The sequence below is a fragment of the Macaca nemestrina genome, chromosome 16 (genome assembly GCF_043159975.1).
Source record: "Macaca nemestrina isolate mMacNem1 chromosome 16, mMacNem.hap1, whole genome shotgun sequence".
NCBI classification, from domain to species: Eukaryota; Metazoa; Chordata; class Mammalia; order Primates; family Cercopithecidae; genus Macaca; species Macaca nemestrina.
This window is the reverse complement of record NC_092140.1, coordinates 83,009,644-83,029,634: the sequence shown is the minus strand read 5'-3', so window position 1 is coordinate 83,029,634 and position 19,991 is coordinate 83,009,644. Positions and strand designations below refer to the sequence as shown.

The 19,991-nt window shown below is 35.3% G+C and overlaps 1 protein-coding gene across 34 annotated transcripts in view; it reads right to left on the bottom strand.

Moving 5' to 3' along the window:
- Positions 1 to 4,738: 4,738 nt before the first annotated feature.
- LOC105491709 (coiled-coil domain containing 122) overlaps positions 4,739 to 19,991 on the bottom strand; it is a 101,116-nt gene continuing 85,863 nt past the window's right edge. For 32 of the 34 annotated variants that reach the window (XM_071081368.1, XM_071081371.1, XM_071081362.1 and 29 more), the window contains one exon: positions 4,739 to 5,456. In XM_071081368.1, the coding sequence (XP_070937469.1) occupies positions 5,307 to 5,456 (150 nt within the window). In that variant the 3' untranslated portion in view covers positions 4,739 to 5,306. Of the gene's footprint in view, positions 5,457 to 14,636; positions 14,739 to 19,991 lie in introns of all 34 variants that reach the window. The other 2 variants (XM_071081384.1, XM_071081383.1) reach the window with 2 other exon arrangements.

Below are 19,991 nucleotides of genomic sequence, written 5' to 3'. Positions count from 1 at the left end.
TGAGTAATGCTGGCAAATATCTGTAATTTAAGTGTTTTATTCCATTTTTGACATGATTTTTATGCCAGAGAGCTTTGTGGGTAAGAAGCCTTTTAAAACTATTTACCACATGAACTCTAATTTTCTTTTGGAATACATCATCTCATTAATTAAGAGGTTGAAGTCTCATTACTTCATGTCTGTCTTCACTGGATTATGTAAACAGCAACCCTGTCATTACCAGATCATATGCTATTTTTATTTTTCTAAAGATCTATAGCTCACAGTCATTATTTAAATAGAACATTACAGAAAAGAAAAAGCAATTTGGAGCGACCTATTCTTAGCTATGTATTGAATAGATCTATTTTTCTATTAGTGTCTGTTTCAATTTATTTTTCTTGGTTTTGGTCATAGTTCAGTAATATTCAAGAGAAAGTATTATATGGTAGCTAATGTGATATAGAAGACCCATTCCTTACATGCCATTTTTATCAGCAAAAAAAAAAAAAAAAAAAAAAAAAAAAAAAAAAAAAACTTCCCTTAGATAAATTCAAATAACAGATAACATGGGCTGTTTTTGACAGGCATATAACTTTTAGCTGCTGATCATTACCTTTAGTAATCATTAGCTTAGTTAATGAAAAATAAAATTTTTATAATATTAAAAATATAAGAAGCTAAACTATGAGCAACTAACAAATCAAAACCCCGTGTTCTTCTGAATTCCTGACTCCCCCCCCAAATAGTTCCAAATCACTATAGTATTCGCATAGCCCTTTAATAAATTTTATGGATAAACAGTGAATTCTGTGTTCAATGTAAAATAACATAGAAATTTAGAGTTTTAGTTGCAATGTCCTATGTAAACTTTAAAAGGTTCCAAAGCAATTTTCATAAATGCGATTCCATTTTCCACAGCCAAAATACTATACCGACCCTGACCCTCATGTACTGTTACCTATGCATTTGTGTGCCATTTATTTTTAATTACAAAATTTCTCCCCTTGATTAAATTTATTGTATGCCTTTCAATATATCAAAATGATAGATTAAATGTAGAAATAAATTATTACTTACTTATAATAAAATTGAATCTTGCCCTTGGAATCATTTTCTTGTAGTTCCTTGTAGCTAAAATAGGGCTTTGATTTCAACCTTGCCCCTGACGTGCTGTGTGATGAAATCTTAGGCAAGTTACTCTACCTAAGCATCAGTTTCCCCATCTGCAAATCAGAGAAAATAATATATGTTTTCATTATTTTGAGAGTTAAATGAAATGATGTATACAAATTGTCAAATAGGACACAGCATACTCAGTACTTTATCATTGTTTAGTGTTGTTATTTTTTATCTACAGTGTTTTTGGAAAACAGCATGATTAATCAATTGACTGGAAGAGACACAGTCTAACAGACAAAATATAGACCATTTATATTGGCCATGAAAGTGTCCGTAATGGCTTTAGTGTGTAAAATATGGTGACTCCCATGGTTTTTAAGATACGGCTTTAAGTAGATATCAACTTCTTTACTTTGGTCAACTATAATTTGTCCACAGATTCCACGTGTAGTAATATTTTGAGATGTTAACTGTGGGTTTTTTTCCCTCCCTCTGTTTCCTTGCATTTGTTAGCTTTTACTGATCATTTAGGTAATGGTGCCTAGCAGGCCTGGGTCAGGACAGATACTACTGAGAATTCAGAAGTAATATATTTGCTTTGAGTTTCATATGAGGCTTTTTTAAAAGTCCACAGTAGAAACAGTATTCTTGAAATCATAGTGTTCCTTTGCAGAAGACTCGGTATTTTGAGAGTTGACATTTTGCTAAGCCATTAAAAGCACTGAGAACCTTGAAAGAATCCATTTATACTGAAATCGAGGAGTGGGGAAGAATGCATGGGTAGAATAACAGCTCCCAAAGAGATAAAAATTGACCACCATGCAGACAGAAAATGAAATAGGGCTAGAAGAGGTCTTGTGATTGGACAATGAAGCTGACCGTATTGACTAAACAATTGCAGGTACAGCGCAGACTCACGATGATCCTCAACACCAGGAAGAATGGATTAGATCTCTGCAGAGGCCAGTGAGATCAGAAAACGACATTTGGTGCAGAGCAGTGTCCCTGATGACACAAGTCCGCCGGAACTTAGAACACTTCCATGGAGAAAAAAAATGAGGAAGAGGAGAATTTTGAACAGAATATTTATCCCAAAGAGACTGAGTTTTAAACCAGAAGTATGTGTGTGAAATGCCACTAAGCAAAAGGGCTCATATTCTAAGCTAGGTTCAATTATGCAGAACTAAAATTAAAAATAACTTCAATTTTCTAATTTTAGAGTTTGTGATTGTGTTGAAATACCATATCCACTAAATCATCAGGCTTTGGATATCTCAAATTTTAGTTCTTCATTAATCTGAAAGCCTCTATTATCTGAAATAGTTTCCAAGATAAGAAAAAACAGGGAAAAAAGGTTTCTTTTTCAAATAATTTTTGACTGTCATAAAATGTAAAATAGGTATATGGATTATCAAGGATATTTTAGAAAACTACATTAAAACTTACAAGCAGAGCACATTATCTTAAGCAGATTACACCTATTTTCTTCATATCGGAATTTAAAAGCAAACTTTCAAATCTATAACTCAAGGTGTTATCATTTACAAATGTTTTGAATCCCAATATAAACTTTAAAACAGTTTAGAAAACTAGAATTTTTTATAAGCGATAACTAAACTTACAAAGTATAATAACTTTTTAATATGCAAGTTACATTAAAATCTATTTATATAATCAGCATTTGGTTCTGACTTGTCTTCAGCTGAGTATACTGTGTACTCCCCACAATCTGTAGGTTTCACCATTTTCACTGTAGCTGTTTCTGAGTCATGGACCAAAGCTGATTGTGTTACAGGATAAGCTGTTTGAAGTGTTAGCCATAGTAAGCCATGCTAAGCCATCATAAAACTATTACTGTTAGACATAATAAGATTATTAATATCAGGTTTTGTATCAGCTCCACTTACTGAATTTTAGGCACATAAAAAGGTAAGGAGAAAATGGATTTACATTTTTTTTTGATGCTGTCTGTTTGAAATTATTTAATCCTACAAATGAATATTTTTTTATTATTTTTTTATTTTTTATTATTATTATACTTTAAGTTCTAGGGTACATGTGCATAATGTGCAGGTTTGTTACATATGTATACTTGTGTCATGTTGCTGTGCTGCACCCATCAACTCGTCAGCACCCATCAACTCACCATTTACATCAGGTATAACTCCCAATGCAATCCCTCCCCCCTCCCCCTTCCCCATGATAGGCCCCGGTGTGTGATGTCCCCCTTCCCGAGTCCAAGTGATCTCATTGTTCAGTTCCCACCTATGAGTGAGAACATGCGGTGTTTGGTTTTCTGTTCTTGTGATAGTTTGCTAAGAATGATGGTTTCCAGCTGCATCCATGTCCCTACAAAGGACACAAACTCATCCTTTTTATGGCTGCATAGTATTCCATGGTGTATATGTGCCACATTTTCTTAATCCAATCTGTCACTGATGGACATTTGGGTTGATTCCAAGTCTTTGCTATTGTGAATAGTGCCGCAATAAACATACGTGTGCATGTGTCTTTATAGCAGCATGATTTATAATCCTTTGGGTATATACCCAGTAATGGGATGGCTGGGTCATATGGTATATCTAGTTCTAGATCCTTGAGGAATCGCCATACTGTTTTCCATAATGGTTGAACTAGTTTACAATCCCACCAACAGTGTAAAAGTGTTCCTATTTCTCCACATCCTCTCCAGCACCTGTTGTTTCCTGACTTTTTAATGATCGCCATTCTAACTGGTGTGAGATGGTATCTCATTGTGGTTTTGATTTGCATTTATCTGATGGCCAGTGATGATGAGCATTTTTTCATGTGTCTGTTGGCTGTATGAATGTCTTGAGAAATGTCTGTTCATATCCTTTGCCCACTTTTGGATGGGGTTGTTTGTTTTTTTCTTGTAAATTTGTTTGAGTTCTTTGTAGGTTCTGGATATTAGCCCTTTGTCAGAGAGTAGATTGCAAAAATTTTCTCCCATTCTGTAGGTTGCCTGTTCACTCTGATGGTAGTTTCTTTTGCTGTGCAGAAGCTTTTTAGTTTAATTAGATCCCATTTGTCAATTTTGGCTTTTGCTGCCATTGCTTTTGGTGTTTTAGACATGAAGTCTTTGCCCATGCCTATGTCCTGAATGGTACTACCTAGGTTTTCCTCTAGGGTTTTTATGGTATTAGGTCTCACATTTAAGTCTCTAATCCATCTTGAATTAATTTTCATATAAGGAGTAAGGAAAGGATCCAGTTTCAGCTTTCTACTTATGGCTAGCCAATTTTCCCAGCACCATTTATTAAATAGGGAATCCTTTCCCCATTTCTTGTTTTTGTCAGGTTTGTCAAAGATCAGATGGCTGTAGATGTGTGGTATTAACAAATGAATATTTTAAAACCATATTTCCTATTTGTTTTTGTTTCTAAGTATTTGACTCAATGGAACCATGAAAAAGGGGAGCACTTTTATCTGAAAGGGACAAGTTACCATTTGATTTTTGACATTTTGCCTTTCAGTGAGAAAAAATATGTTAGTCTATACTGAGTAATACTCTTAAGAGTTACATGATGTTATAACTTTAATTTAGTTACAGAATATGAATAATTTATAGAAAGAAAAGTGAACAAAATATTTTATTCATTGTATCACTCTAAAATATGTTATTTTATAACAAAGAAAAATGATTGTTACCTTCTGGACAGAAGAGAAAATGGAGTAAAATATTTGAAGCATTGAACGTACAAAAACATTATTATAAATATCAATATTTATGGGCTACTGTGAAGGCAGTTGTAAAAAAAAACTTCCAATAAAAAGTTTGAAACAGACAAACATTTGAAAATATCTTAACAATTTAAATCATTGAAAATTCAAGTGTTTTTTCCCTTCTAAATTTTTACTTTATAAGGTAGCAAATGCAACATAAACAGGTATTCATGAGTATAATACATTTTACACACTCCCAATAGTCATAGAGACTCTTGCACTATTTTTCTGTAGGCATTCCTATTGTCTGTCTACTGCTATCAAGTGTAGGGTTAGAAGGCATTTTAACAAATGGATGACTGATTTAAAAACAACAACGACAACAACAACAAAGACATCTGTCATTAAGACAGGCCTCTGATAGTGGATGCTTGTTATTAAGAATCCAAAAGATTTTCTTAATGTTCTGTCCCGTAATTTTTGTTGTCATGGTCTGTGTTCCACACTGCCCTATGGCAATGTTATTCTTGCATTCCAATGCATTTTCTTAATTCGGCTGCAGTTTTTTCCAGTTGTTGAATGTTCCATTGCCACTGTCGTCTATTTGCCTGAAGCTTGTTCACCTGACAATGCAAACGCTTAAGAATTGCGTCATATCTCTTATGTTGTACCTATTGAAAGAAGAGCACACATCAACAGGGCTTGTGAAGTATAAATAGTAAGCAGCCATAAATAATATTTTGACTGCTCTAAAGAGGAAAGCACTTAATTAGAAACTATACACTATAAATAACTATGATAAAATAAACAGTAATTGTATAACTATTTATTCAACACTTATTACATGTTAGATACTGTGCTGAGAGCTTTCTGCATATAATTAAATTCTTATAACACCATATGATACGGGTATTATTATCCTCATTTTTGTGTGAAGAAACCAAAGATAAAAGAGTTCAAGTAATTTGACCAAAGTTTCATAGCTAGCAGGTGATAGAGTTTGGGAGTTGAGCTGAAGTGAAGTATCCATAATGGAATGTCTTCTTGTTAAGAGAGTTACCAGTGTTAAACTAAATTTGTCCTGGGGGACTCTACTTTGAGTCCCTATGTGAGGAACCACAACCTAACAGTATTTAAACTAACTGAAAGCCTAACTAGGAGTACATTTTTGTAACAATAGCTGAGACTCAGTCCACCACAGCAGCCAGCTTTGGTCAATCACAGGTGGTCCGCTGACCACACCATATTCAAATAAAACAGACATTGAGCTGTAACCAATCAAACTCTTTCTGCACCTCATTTCCATTTCCTGTCCATAAATGTTGCCTGCCCACTTTGTGAAGTGGAGCTCTCTGAACCTCTGCTGGTTCTGAGGGCTGCTGGTTCTCTCATCATTCTTCTATTAAGCTCTGTCAAATTTAATTTTATGAAATTTACATTTGTCTAAAGTTTTAAATTTATCAAATTTATTTAAAGTTTTTCTTTTAACATCAGTTAAGAAAAATGGTTCCATTTCCCATTTCCTGTATCCTGTGATTCACTGAAACATAGATCATTCGGTCTAAAAGATCCAGGAGATCATGTAGTCCATTTCCTTGCTATTAAATAAACCATCATTTATGCTGAGCCAGGCGAGGATACACTGGAAGGCAATGAAGCACAGTGGAAAGTGCTTCATTGGTCTTGGTGTTGGGCCACAAGAACACTCAATCTTTTTAAAAAACAGTTTTATGGAAATGTAATTCACATACCATATAATTCATCCTTTAAAGTGTACAACTCAATGGCTTTTAGTATATTCACAGAGTTGTACAACTGTTACCGACCACAGGTTCTTGGGCTCTCATGTAATAGAAATTGACACGAGGCTGAGCAAGTTTCCCAAACAAGGCTTTTATTGGGGGCTTATGTTTGAACACAATGGAGACAGTGCAGGAGCAAGAGTTAGCTGGCTGGCTTTCCAAGGGCAGGTCTTTGTGGTGTTTTTAGGAAAGGTGACAGGAATGTGCATGGGGTATGGGAGTATCATTACAGTGCATGGTGGAGTGCAGAGTGTGCAGGCACAGTGAGAAATCATGCTAGCATGTACATTGCATGATCAAAATATGATGGATAAGCTCTTCCCTGGGTGAGGCTTTTAGTATTATAATGAGGCATGGGGTAAAGATCAGCCATTCTTCTGGTCTTGTGCACAGGCCTGCAATAAGGCTAACTCCCTTGAGTAAGGTTTACAGTGGGATGCTGCTTATCTCTGTTTCAAGAGGTATCTTGTGGTCAGCAGGGATGACCCCAATGGATGGGGTTCTGCAAGGTCTGGTAATGGGTGGGTATGGAAAAAATGTATTAGTAGGGGTGGGGGCCAAATCATGGTGAGGGCTAAATTCCATTCCTACTCTGTTTCACAACTATAATCACAATCAATTTTAAAACATGTTCATCAACTGGTACCCATCAGCAGTCATTCCCTATTGAGTTGGTTCCACTTTCTGGCTATTATAAATAATACTGCCATAAACACTTGTCTGCAAGATTTTGTGTGAATATATGTTTTCACTTCTCAGGTATACAGTGAGGAGTAGAATTACTGGATCATATGGTAAGTCCATGTTTAACCATTTCAGGAACTGCCAAGCTGTTTTTCAAAACGACTGTATAATTTTACATTCCAGTGTAACTTTACACACCAGTAATGTGTGAAGGTTCCAATTTCTTCACATCCTTGAAAATACTTATTATCTATGTTTTTGGTCATGGCCATCGTTAAAATAAAAACTTCAGCCAAATTAAATTTAAAGAGTTTAATTGAGCAATGAATGATTCACAAATTGGGCACTCCCCAGAATCAGAGCAGATTCAGAGACTCCAGGGGTGCCTCGGGGTCAGAAGAAATGTATAGACAAAAAAAGTAAAGTGAGGTATAGGAATTGGAAGTGAGGTACAGAAACAGCAGGATTGGCTACAGCGCTGCGTTTGCCTTATTTGAACACAGTTTGAACACTCAGCAGTCTAGGAGTGGCTGAAGTATGGCCGCTGGGATTGTCCAACATTCAGCTGTTGTTACAGACACATACTCGTAAGTTGGGTTTTCAATCTTGTCTAAGAAGTATGGAGTTCTTCTCAGGCCATATTTAGTTTGCTTTAACACCATGCTCGTGGATGTGAAGTGGCATCTCATTATAGCAAAACATCTACTTTTAAATGGACTGATTAAATGATAGAATAATAGGGCTGGACAAGTTATCTATTCACAGGTAGTATGTGCAGTATTCCATTATATAAACATACCACAATTTATTTTTCCATTCTCCTTTCTAGGGATATTTGTGATGTTTCTATTTAGAGGCTTTTGTCAATAAAGCTACTATAAGAATTCATATACAAGTTTTGCAAGTTTTTTAAGGCACATTTTTTTCATTTTTCTTGAGTAAACACCTAGGTGGAGAATTGTTTGTACAGTAGGTATATGCTAACTTTTTAGGAAACTCTCAAACTGTTTTTCCAAAGCAGTTGCACTATCTTATAATCTCCCCAGCAGTGCATGATCTTGACTGTTGTTTCATATCCTTAGCAACATTTGGTATTAATATTCATTGGAACTTTAATCATTCTAGGGGTAAAAACGTGTGAATAGTATCTCATTGTGGTTTTGATTTGTTTCCTTGGTGTTAAGGGTGTTATACATCTTTTCATGTGTTTATTGGTCATACTATGTCTTCCTCTGTTAAGTTCTGTTCAAATCTTTAGCCCATTTTTTTAAAAATGACTGTATGACTTTATTATTGGCTGATAGGAATTCTTTCTTTATACGTCCTGGATACAAGTCCTTTGTGCATATACATGTGTTGTAAATATTTTTACTTTTGTGATTTTCTCATTTTCTTTTGTTGTTGTTGTTGAAGTGGGGAGGTCTCACTTTGTTGCTGAGGCTGTACTGCAGTGGCATGATCACAGATCACTACAGCCTCGACCTCCTGGACTCAAGTGATCCTCCCACCTCAGCCTCCTGAGTAGCTAGGACCACAGGGGTGCGCCATCACACCTAATTTTTTATTTGTACAGACAAGATCTTACTGTATTACCCAGGCTGGTCTTCAACTCCTGGGCTCAAGACATTCTCCTGCCTCGGCCTCCCAAAGTGCTGGGATTATAGGCATGAGCCACTGTGCCCAGCCCTTTTCATTTTCTTAATGGTGTCTTTCAAAGAGTAAAAGTTTCAAAGTTTGAGGTCTAACATATCAATATTTTTCACTTATGGTTAGCGAAGTTTGTGTACCAAGAAATCTTTGCTAACCCAACATAATGAAGATCTCCTCCTATAGTTTCTTCTGGAAGGTTTAGAGTTTTAACTTTCACATTGAGATCTATGATCCATTTCAGATGAATTTTTGTGTTTGTTGTGAGGTGGAGATACAGGTTCATTGTTTCCTCACCGATATCCAGTTGTTTTATCACCACTTGTTGATAAGACTTTCCTTTCTTCATTGAATTGCCTTGAAAACTTTGTCAAATTGACAAAATAGGATTAATTTCTGAACTCCATTCTGTTCCATTGGTCTATTTATTCTTTTACCAATACTACAGTTACTTGATAAGTATAGCTTTTTAATAAATCTTAACATCAGGTAGATTAGGTCCTACAAATTTATTCTTCTTTTATAAGGTTGTTTTGGCTACTAGATCCTTTGCATTTTCATGTAAATTTTAAAATTAGCTTATCAATTCCTGGAAAAAATACTTAGTGGGATTTTTATAGAACAATGTTGAACCTATACATCATTCAAAGGGAAAGTTGACACTAATAATATTGTGTTTTCTAAACTATGAACATAGAATATCATTCCATTTATTTAGTATCTTTAATTTCTCAGCAATTTTTATTGTAGTTTTGCACATTTTTTCACAAAATTCATTAGCAAGTATTTTATGTCATTTAGTGTTAATGAATAAAGTTTTGTTTTATTCATTTTACTTCCTCGTTGTTTATTGCTACTACACAGAAACTACATAAACATGTAACTGATTTTTGTATTTTGACCTTTTATGCTATGAGCTTTCTAAATTCACTTACTGGTTCTATTAGTCTTTTCTATTCCTTAAGATCTTCTACATAAACAATTATGCTATCTGTGAATAATGACAGTTTTACTTTTTTCTTTCCAATCTTTATGCCTTGTATTTATTTTTTTCTTATAACATTGATTAGGACTTCCAGAATAATGATGCATAAAGGAGGTGATACCAGACATCTTTGTCTTGTTCCCAATCTTAGGGGAGAAAGCATCCAACATTTCACCAGTAAGTATGATATGTTGTTAGCTATAAGGTTGTTTTTTAAAAATAAATTCCCTTTATCAAGTTGACAAAGTTTCCTTCTATTCTTAGTTTGCTGAGATGTTACTCTCAGAAAATTTGTTACCCTCTGAAAATTTGTTGAGAGTGTTGAATTTTGTCTAATGCTGTTTCTGAAACTATTAAGTTGGTTACATCTTTTTTACTTCTGTCATTTTGTCACTACAGTAAATTACATCATTTGATTTTTGAAAGTTGAACCAGCCTTGTATTCTTAGGATAATCTCGCTTGGTTGTAATGTACTAGACTTTTGCTATATTGCTAAATTTAATTTGCAAGTATTTTGTTAAGAGACTTGCATCTATACTCATGAGGGACATTGGTCTGTGATTTCTTTTCTGATAGGATTCCTGCTGATTTTTTTTCTTTTTGTATCAGGGTTATGTTCACCTCCTAAAATGAGTTGGGAGGAGTTTCCCCTTCTATTTTCTGAAATAGTCTGTTTAGATTGGGCATTATTTTTTCCTTAAATATATGATTAGAATTCACTAATGAAAATGTGTCCGTTGGAGTCTTATTTATGGGAAGAGTTTTTAATTATGAATTCAATTTCATTGATTCCTACCTACACCATTCATAAAGCTTAATTTGAAATAGATCATAAGGTTAAACATGGATGCAATTTCCTCTTGTGTTATGTTTTTTTTTTTTTTCCAAGGAATTTGTCTGTTTGTCTAAGTGGCATAAAGTTTTTCATAATAGGCCTGCATCACCCTTTTAAGTCTACAGAACCTGGAGTAATGTCCCTACTAATCTCTCTCTTTTCTTGATCAGTATTGCTATGGGTTTCTCAATTTTATTACTCTTTTCAACTTTTGACTTTATTGATTTTTTTCTCATTTTTCTATTTCATTGATTTCTGTTATCATTTAATTCCTTCTATTCACTTTTTGCTGAATTTATTTTTCTAGTCTGTGATGGTAGAAGCTTAGATAGTTGATTTCAAATCTTTTTCTCTTTTCTATTATAGGCATTAAAAACTTAATTTTCCTGTAAACACTGCTTTAGCTTCACCCCATAATTTTCCATATGTTGTGTTTTCATTATCCTTCAATTTCAAATATATTCTAATTTTTCTCGTGATTTCTTCTTTGACTCATGGGTTATTTAGAAGTATAATGCTCAATTTCCAAAAGCTTATGTATTTTCTAGCTATCTCACTGTTATTGATTTCTAATGGAATTCTGCTGTGATAATAGAATTTCAACTTTGAAATATATAATCTAGTATATTGTGTGTCTTGGTGAATGTTTCATGTACACTTAAAGCGTAATCAGTAGTTGTTATGTGCAGCACTTTATAAATGTTAATTAAGTTGATGGATAAGTTCTTCACATCTTCTATATGTTTACTGATATTCTGTATTGTACTATCAATTACTCAAAAAAGTTAAGATCTCTGATATGACTATAGATGTCTCTTTTTTTCCTTTCGTTCTGTTTGTTTTGCTCATGTATTTTGAAGCTACATTATGTAAATATACATGGAGAATTGTTATTCCTTCTTGGTGAATTGACTGACCCTGTTTAACTTGGTTAGTAGTTCTTATCTTGAAATCTACTTGATATTAACACAGTTACACCAACTTTTTAAAGACTGGTGTATTCATAGTTTATCTTTTTCCTTTTTTTAACTTTCAAACTAAGTGTGGCTTTATATTAGAAGTGCATCTCTTGTGAAGAGGTTATGCTTGCCACTTGATTTTATTCAGTCTAATAATTTTCCCCCTTTTAATTGGAATGCTTAGTTCATTTACATTTAATGTAACTAATGATATTTTGGGGTTAAAATCTACCATCATAATGTTTGTCATCTATTAATCCCTTTTGTCCTTTTACTTTCTTCATTTTCTGTCTTCTTCTGGGTTGAGTATTTTTTGTTGTTCCATTTTATTTCTTCCTTTGTCCTTCTAGCTATGCCTATACCTTTATGTATTTTTCTAAGTTGCTCTAGGAATTTTAATATATTCTCTTAACTTATCACAATCTGTCTTCAATTAACATATCAGTACATGTAAAAATATAAGAACCTTACAACAAAAGGCTATTCTTGATATATATCTTACTCTACATCTTATAAAACCCAAAATCCATTATTGTTTTGTATTTAAAGTGTCAAATGACTTTTGAATTACTCAAAAGAAAAAAAGACTCATCTCTTTATGTATATATTTTCCATTTCTAGTCCTTCCCAGTATCATTTCCTTTCAGCTTTAAAAACTTCCTTTAGGCTGGGCATAGTGGCTCATGCCTTAATCCCAGCACTTTGGGAGGCTGAGGTGGGCAGACCACCTGAAGTCAGGAGTGCGAGACCAGCCTGGTCAGCATGGCGAAACCCCATCTCTACTAAAAATACAAAAAATTACCAGGGTATGGTAGTGCATGCCTATAGTCCCAGATACTGGGGAGGCTGAGGCAGGAGAATTGCTGGAGCCCAGGACGCAGAGGCTACAGTGAGCTGAGATTGTGCCACTGCACTCCAGTCTGGGCAGGGGCAAGACTCCAACTCTAAAAATAAAACAAAACAAAACTTTCTTTAGCATTTTTTATAGTGCAAGTCTATTGGAAACAAAGTCCACCAACTGTTGTTTATCAATACATTTTAAAAATTCAACTTATTTTTTCAGTATTAAGATTTCCATTTGGTTGTTTTATGTGATTAAAATCCTCTCTCTTTACCCACAATATCAATCATTATACACTTCCTTTAATTATAAAATGAAAAGGATGTTTGTATATCCACTATAAACATCCTGTAGAATGTGTAACATACTTACAGTTTTCTAGTCCTTGTCTAACAACTTCTGAGTCAACTGTCGCTATTTTTATTGGTTGATTCTACTTTTAGCTATGGATAATATTTTTCTTTTTCTTTCTTTCTTTTTTTTTTTTTTTTTTTTTGAGATGGAGTTTCACTGTTGTTGCCCAGGCTGGAGTGCAATGGCACCATCTCAGCTCACTGCAACCTCCGCCTCCCAGGTTCAAGCAATTCTCCAGCCTCAGCCTCCTGAATAGTTGGGATTACAGGCCCCCACCACCACGCCCGGCTAATTTTTGTATTTTTAGTAGAGACGGGGTTTCAACACGTTGGCCAGGCTGGTCTCAAACTCCTGACCTCCAGTGATCTGCCCACCTTGGACTCCCAAAGTGCTGGGTTTACAGGCATGAGCCACCATGCCCGGCCAATATTTTTCTTTTTCCTCACATTGAGTAATGTTTTATTACTAACCATTGTGCACATGTTGAAAACTCTGAATTTTATTACTTTCCTCTGAAAAGTGTTTTGTTCTGTCAGTTAAATTACTGGTGGATCATCTTGAACTCATGACACTTTGTTTTATACTTTAAGTTAGAGTATATTTATTTCAATTTTGTCCTTAGATCTAGGTCTTGCCTTTAGTCCAGCTTTGTTTTAGTTCTTAGTTATAGATGTGGTCTTTACTCCTAAAGTTTGGCAGTTGTGGGAATTGGGCAGCTGCTATAGTGGACAGATGTTGAAATCTCTACTCAGCTTATAAGCATTCTAATTGTTTCCCAGCTGTGCTCCTTGGAATTTTATCCCTCGTGTGTGCAGTTTAAGTTACAGCCAAGTTTTTGAGGGGACCTAATATGCAAATTTGGGGCTTCCAATAAGGAAAAATTCAACATTTACTCATCCAACCTCATGAAGGAGTAAGAATCCATAAAACAGTATAAAATTATTTCAACTATAAGATATTATTACTATTAGTTGTGTTCATAGTTATTAAGAGAACGTATTATGTAACAGAAAGAGCACAGATTTTATTTCATGACCCAGTAATTCTACTTCTTGGTGCAAAGGGTTTGTTTATTATGTTTCCTACAACATTACTTTTAATATTGAAAAAACTGGAAACCACTTATATGTTCACCAGTTGTAGCATGGCTAAATAAATTAAGGTATGGCCAAACTGTGGGATATTTTGCAGCAGTTAAAAATAATTAGCAGGCCAATTTGCACCAATATGAAAAATCTACAAGACAGATTGTTGAATAAGTAAATTAGTTGCAAAATGATACATATACTACATTTACATAATATTCTTCCACCCACAGGGGTTTGTGTTTGTGTGTACCATTAATAAGCGGTGAGAGTAATGAGAGAGAACAACATGCTAGAAGGTGGTATAAAAGGAACTATAGCCTTTCTTCTAACATTTTAATCCTTTTTAAGGAGAATGTATTCCTAGAAACAAAAGCTATATTTAAAAAAGAAGTGGGAAAATAGAGTCCAACAGGTTTGGATTCCTATCCTACTTTGTCATTTATCATTAGCTATATAACCTTGTGCAAGTTATTTAAATTTTCTAAAATTTTGTAAGACATGTTATTATGGGGAATTTAAATAGGATAGCCTATATTAAGTGCTTCAAAAATACCAGGCATTCAATAAATAATAACAGATTTAATAACATTGGACATTTCTTCTTATACTTTCTACAAAAGAGAATAATTAGTTGCTATCTTATCTTTGTATCTACCTGAATAATTCTTACTTTGCCTTCAGATCAGCTTTTTTCCCTTTGCTTCTCTGGGTTTTTCTTTTTCCTTTGTTGAGACAGGGTCTTGCTCTGTTGCCTAGGCTGGGGTGTAGTGACATGATGTCAGCTCATTGCAACCTCTTCCTCCCAGTCTCAAGCAATCCTCCCACCTCAGCCTCCTGCGTAGCTGGAAATACAGGCACACACCACTATGCCTAGCTAATTTTTGTATTTTTAGTACAGACAGTGTTTTGCCATGTTGTCCAGGCTGGTATCAAACTCTTGGGCTCAAGTGATCCACCCACCTTGGCCTCCCAAAGTGCTGGGATTACAGGTATGAGCCACCGTGCCCAGGCTCTGGGTTTTTCTCATAGGACTGGCTTTCTAGTTGTGTAATCATTTCTGTTGCTGACCTCAATAAATGAATACATTTGTTAATTATATAGCTGTGTATTACATCATACTAAATTAAACATGCTTTGTTCATCACCCTTAGCAGCTCTGAAAGTGTACACAATTTTCCCCTATTCTTTTAAATTTCAAACTCACGCTGTACAAAATTTAGGCAAGAGTAAGCCATCAGTGCTTTACACAATGTCTGTTATCCCAAAGCATTGCTTGCAGCATTCATCATTTGCTAAAAACTTCTCAACTGCTCCAGTATCCTTTGTATGAAAACTCTTGGATTTGGAAATAACACTTTTTTTTTTAACCTTGAACTAGAAACCACTGATTGTTGCTTAAATGTGTTATATTTGAAGCTTTGTGTTTGCATGCCTTGTATTTTGCTTCCCCAATTTTTTTTTGTCAATGACTCATAGCTTATCTTTTTTCTCCACTCTATCTTTAGTTCCTTTCTTCCAAAATATATGAAGACAGACAATAGACATTGGGGGGGAAGGACATTTTGGGAATAAATATTTGAAAAGGCTTTTTTCATTCAGATATGGCCTAAAAATACTGAAAGCATTTATTTGACAGGAAAACATTGATATTCAAAAACCATTTTTTATTCTTATGAACCAAAAAATGTAAAAGTAAGATTAATATGAGAACTAAAATATGTAAAGCACAATATTTAAAAGAATTAGAACAAAACAATGCTGTACTCCAGGCAAAAGATGATTCTTGAACTGTAACAAGGCCATGGATAAAGATATTCAGAAGGGATAGAAAAAAGACTCCAAAAAAGAAATAATAAAAATCTTTTGGTAATTGAATTCATCTTCTTTAAAAACTGGTTGTTTTGAGAAGGTTACTCATATTAATGATCAATTCTCATCATGGAATTAATAAAATTATTGACACAAATGCAACATTTTAGACAATGGTCTGACTATATTTGTCCTTCGGTTTCATAATTTGTTGTGGAGAATCTTTAAGTTCTTAAATTTTCATTTTTTAAACTGAATTGGGGACAACTTTTAAATGAATTAGAAGTAATAGAATTAAAATGAAAAAGTTCAAAAGAATCTTAACAGAGGTGTCCCTATTATGAAAACTTAAAAAGTTTATTAAATTTCATGACAAGAAGTTTTATGATGGAAACATCAAAAAACAGAAGGCTTAACCTCAGTAACATTTCCTCTAAATCTAACATTAGTGACCACTTACATCATCCTTTACCAATTTATACTACTGCTGGCAAGATGAAGTTGATATACTTCAGTTACCTATTCTTCCTGATAAGTAGAACTAAAAGCCCTGGACATTGTATATTAAACAAACATCAGAAGCTCCTGAAAGTTGGAGAGAAGAAGGCAAACTGTCTAGGGAACATCAAGACCCAAGTAATATCATGGGCTTTCTTTTTTCCTCATATATCCCAGAGAGGATTCTGGAGAAGATAGCAATCTGGAAATGCCAAGAAGTACAGACAAAAAGCCCTAAGAAAAATTTGCTCCATCTAGTCAAAAGATAAGGAAAATAGCAGCTTAGTGAGACAGAAAACTTGTAGGCAGTAACTGTTTTACTAAAGTCAAACACCACAGAAAAAACTATGGCCCCTCCAACACTCATGCCAGCAACAGCTGGGTGGAAAGCCTAAACTTCTACCATTGCAAGGCTTTAATGAAGTGCCTAATCCCCCTGCTGGTGCACTCTCAGAGAAAGCTAACTAAAGAGCCAGGAGTTTTAACTGTGGAGTCAGGAGTTTTAATCCTCTCTAAGCAGCAAGAAACCATACACTGTGGTGTCGCTGGAGCCCATTTGAGGATCCTGGACTTCTCTGCCCATCAAGGTGTAATATTCTTCTCCTCCCTGATGTAATATCAAAGGAGGTCTAGTAGAGAGTCAGGACTTTCACCAGTACTCAGTAGTAACCAGGCCATGTCCTCGCAGTGTCACTGGAGGCCATGTTAGGAGTAGTAGCAAGGATTCCTTTTCCCTCCAACCCAGAATGATATCAGCAGAGGCCTACAGAATAGCCTCTCCCGCTTCCATGGGAAACAATGGAGTCAGTGGAGACTGGTAGCAGAATCTAGACCCCAGTGGCCACCTGGAAATAGTGAAGATCCAGAATCTTAAAGCATAATACCTAACATGTCCATATTTCAATAAAAAATGGCTCGTAACACCAAAAAATAAGATCTCAAACTGAGCAAGAAACCACAACCAACATTCACCACACCAACATAACACAGAAGTTAAAATTATATGACAAGCATTTTAAAGCCTCTGTCATACAAATGCTTCAATAAACAATTACAAACATGCCTGGAAAAAATGTAAGAAATAGAAAGTCTGAGCAAAGGAATATAAGATATAAGAAAGACTCAAATGGAAATTTAAGAACTAAAAGCACAATAACCAAAGTGAAGAGTTCAGTGGAATTTAAGAGTGGATGGGAGAACAGAAAAACTAATCAGTGAACTGAAAAACAGAAAGCTAAAGTTACTCAATCTGAACAAAAGGGAGAAAACAGATTGAAAATAGAAATAAATAGAACCTCAGGGGCTTATGAGACTATAACAAAAGATGTCATATCTTTTGTTATGGAAGGAGAGGAGAAAGAAGGCACAGATTCAAGTAACTGATGGCTGAAAAATCCTAAATTTGGCAAAAGATATAAAACTACAGAATTGAGAAGCTGAGAGAACTCAAAAAAGGATAAATGCAAAGAAATCCACGCAAAAACATGTCATAGTAAAACTTCTGAAAACAGAAAAATGTTTTTTTCCCCAATCCTGCTCATTCTGCAGACAGAAAAATCTTGAAGACACCAAGAAAGAAATACCTTACATATATAGGAAAACCAATTTGAATTACAGCAGATTTCGCACCAGAAATCACAGAGGCCAGAAGGAAGTGACATAACATTTTTCAACTGTGGAAAGAACTGTCAACCCAGAATTCTGTATCCAGCAAAAATAGCCTTTAGGAATGAAGGAGAAATCAAGACATTCTTCCATGAAAAAAATAAAAGAATGTGTCACCAGCAGAGCTACCCTAAAAGAATGATTTTAGAAGTTGTATACAAAAAGGAAATGAAAGAAGAAGAAATCATAGAATGTCAGGAAGAAAGAACATAATAAAGCAAAAATATGAGTAAATACAATAGAGAGATAAAGAGGTCATAGCTAAAAAGTACAAGATTATTTGTGAGGTGATGAAAATTTCTAAATTTAACTTTGGTGAATGTTGCACATATCTGATTATATAAGAGGTCTCTGAATTATATGCTTTAAATGGTAAATTGGACACAGATCTGTGCCAACTAGCACTCTGCTCCTGAGCCAACACCACCACCAGTGAGACCAAACACACAGCCATCAGCAGGGGCCCCCTATCTCCCCGCAGCTACACTGTCTCTGCCACTGTAGTGAATGCCTGCAGGGAGGCAAGCACCCCAGGACTCATGAGCACTCTGCTGCAGCTGATGAGTTGCACCCCACTGCACTGCTACTACTGCTGCTGCTGGCATGCACAAACAAGAATGGATCCTGCTATCACTGCACTACTGACCACTTTGGCTGACATAACCCATCCGAGTATAGTGACCAGCAGTCTGGGAGCACCTTGGCACCCCCAGCACAGTGGATTCCTAACCTCGAGGGGCCAGAGAACAAAACTGGGGCCTGATACAAGTCCTCTAGAGTTACAGCACACAGTCCAGGAGTTGGGAGCAGAGTGTTGGCCCTTCAAATCTTCCAGAAATGAAGCTAGTCAGATGAATCCACCTAATATAACAATCAAACCCTCAAGATCATCAAATAGGATAAAAGAAAAAAAAAACCATCCAAAGGTCAGCAGCTCAAAGATTGAAGGAGCATAAGCCCATAAAGATGAGGAAGAACCAGCACAAAACCCTGATAACCCCAAAAGCCAAAGTGCCTTCTTTCTTCCAAATGACCACATCACGTCCCCAGCAATGATTCTGAACTGGGCTGAAATGGCTTAAATGACAGAAATAGAATTCAGAGTATGGGAAGGAAGGTCATTAAGCTACAGAAGTATGTTAAAACCCAGTCCAAGGAAGCCAAGAATCATGATAAAACAATACAGGAGCTGACAGACAAAATAGCCAGTATAGAAAAGAACCTAAGTGACCTGATAGAGCTGAAAAACACACTACAAGAATTTCATAATGCTATCACAAATATTAATAGCAGAATAGACCAAACAGAAGAAGGAATCTCGGAGACTGAAGACTGGCTTTCTAAAATAAGACAGTCAGACAAGAATAAAGAAAAAAATAATGAAAAAGAAAGAACAAAACCTCTGAAAAATATTTAATTATGTAAAGAGACCAAGTCTATGACTCATTAGAGTCCTTGAAAGAGATGAGGAGAATGGAACCAATTTGGAAAACATATTTCAGGATATCATTTATGAGAACTTCCCCAACCTACCTAGAGAGGCTGACATTCAAATTCAGGAAGTGCAGAGATCCCCAGTAAGATGCTTCACAAGAAGATCATCCCCAAGACACATAATTTTCAGATTCTCCAAGGTTGAAATGAAAGGGAAAAATGTTATAGACAGCTAGTGAGAAAGGTCAGATCACCTACAAAGGGATACCCATCAGACTAACAGTGGACCTCTCAGCAGAAACCCTACAAGCAGAAGAGACTGGGGACCAATATTCAAAACTTTTACAGAAAAGAAATTCCAACCCAGAATTTCATATCCAGCCAAACTAAGCTTTATAAGCAAAGGAGAAATAAGATCCTTTTCAGATAAGCAAATGCTGAGGGAGTTCATTACCACAAGACCTCCCTTACAAGAGCTCCTGAGGAAAGCACTAAATATGGAAATGAAACACCAGAGTCAGCCACCACAAAAACACACTGAAGTACACAGACTAGTTACACTATAAGGCAACCACATAAACAAGTCTGCAAAATAACCAGTTAC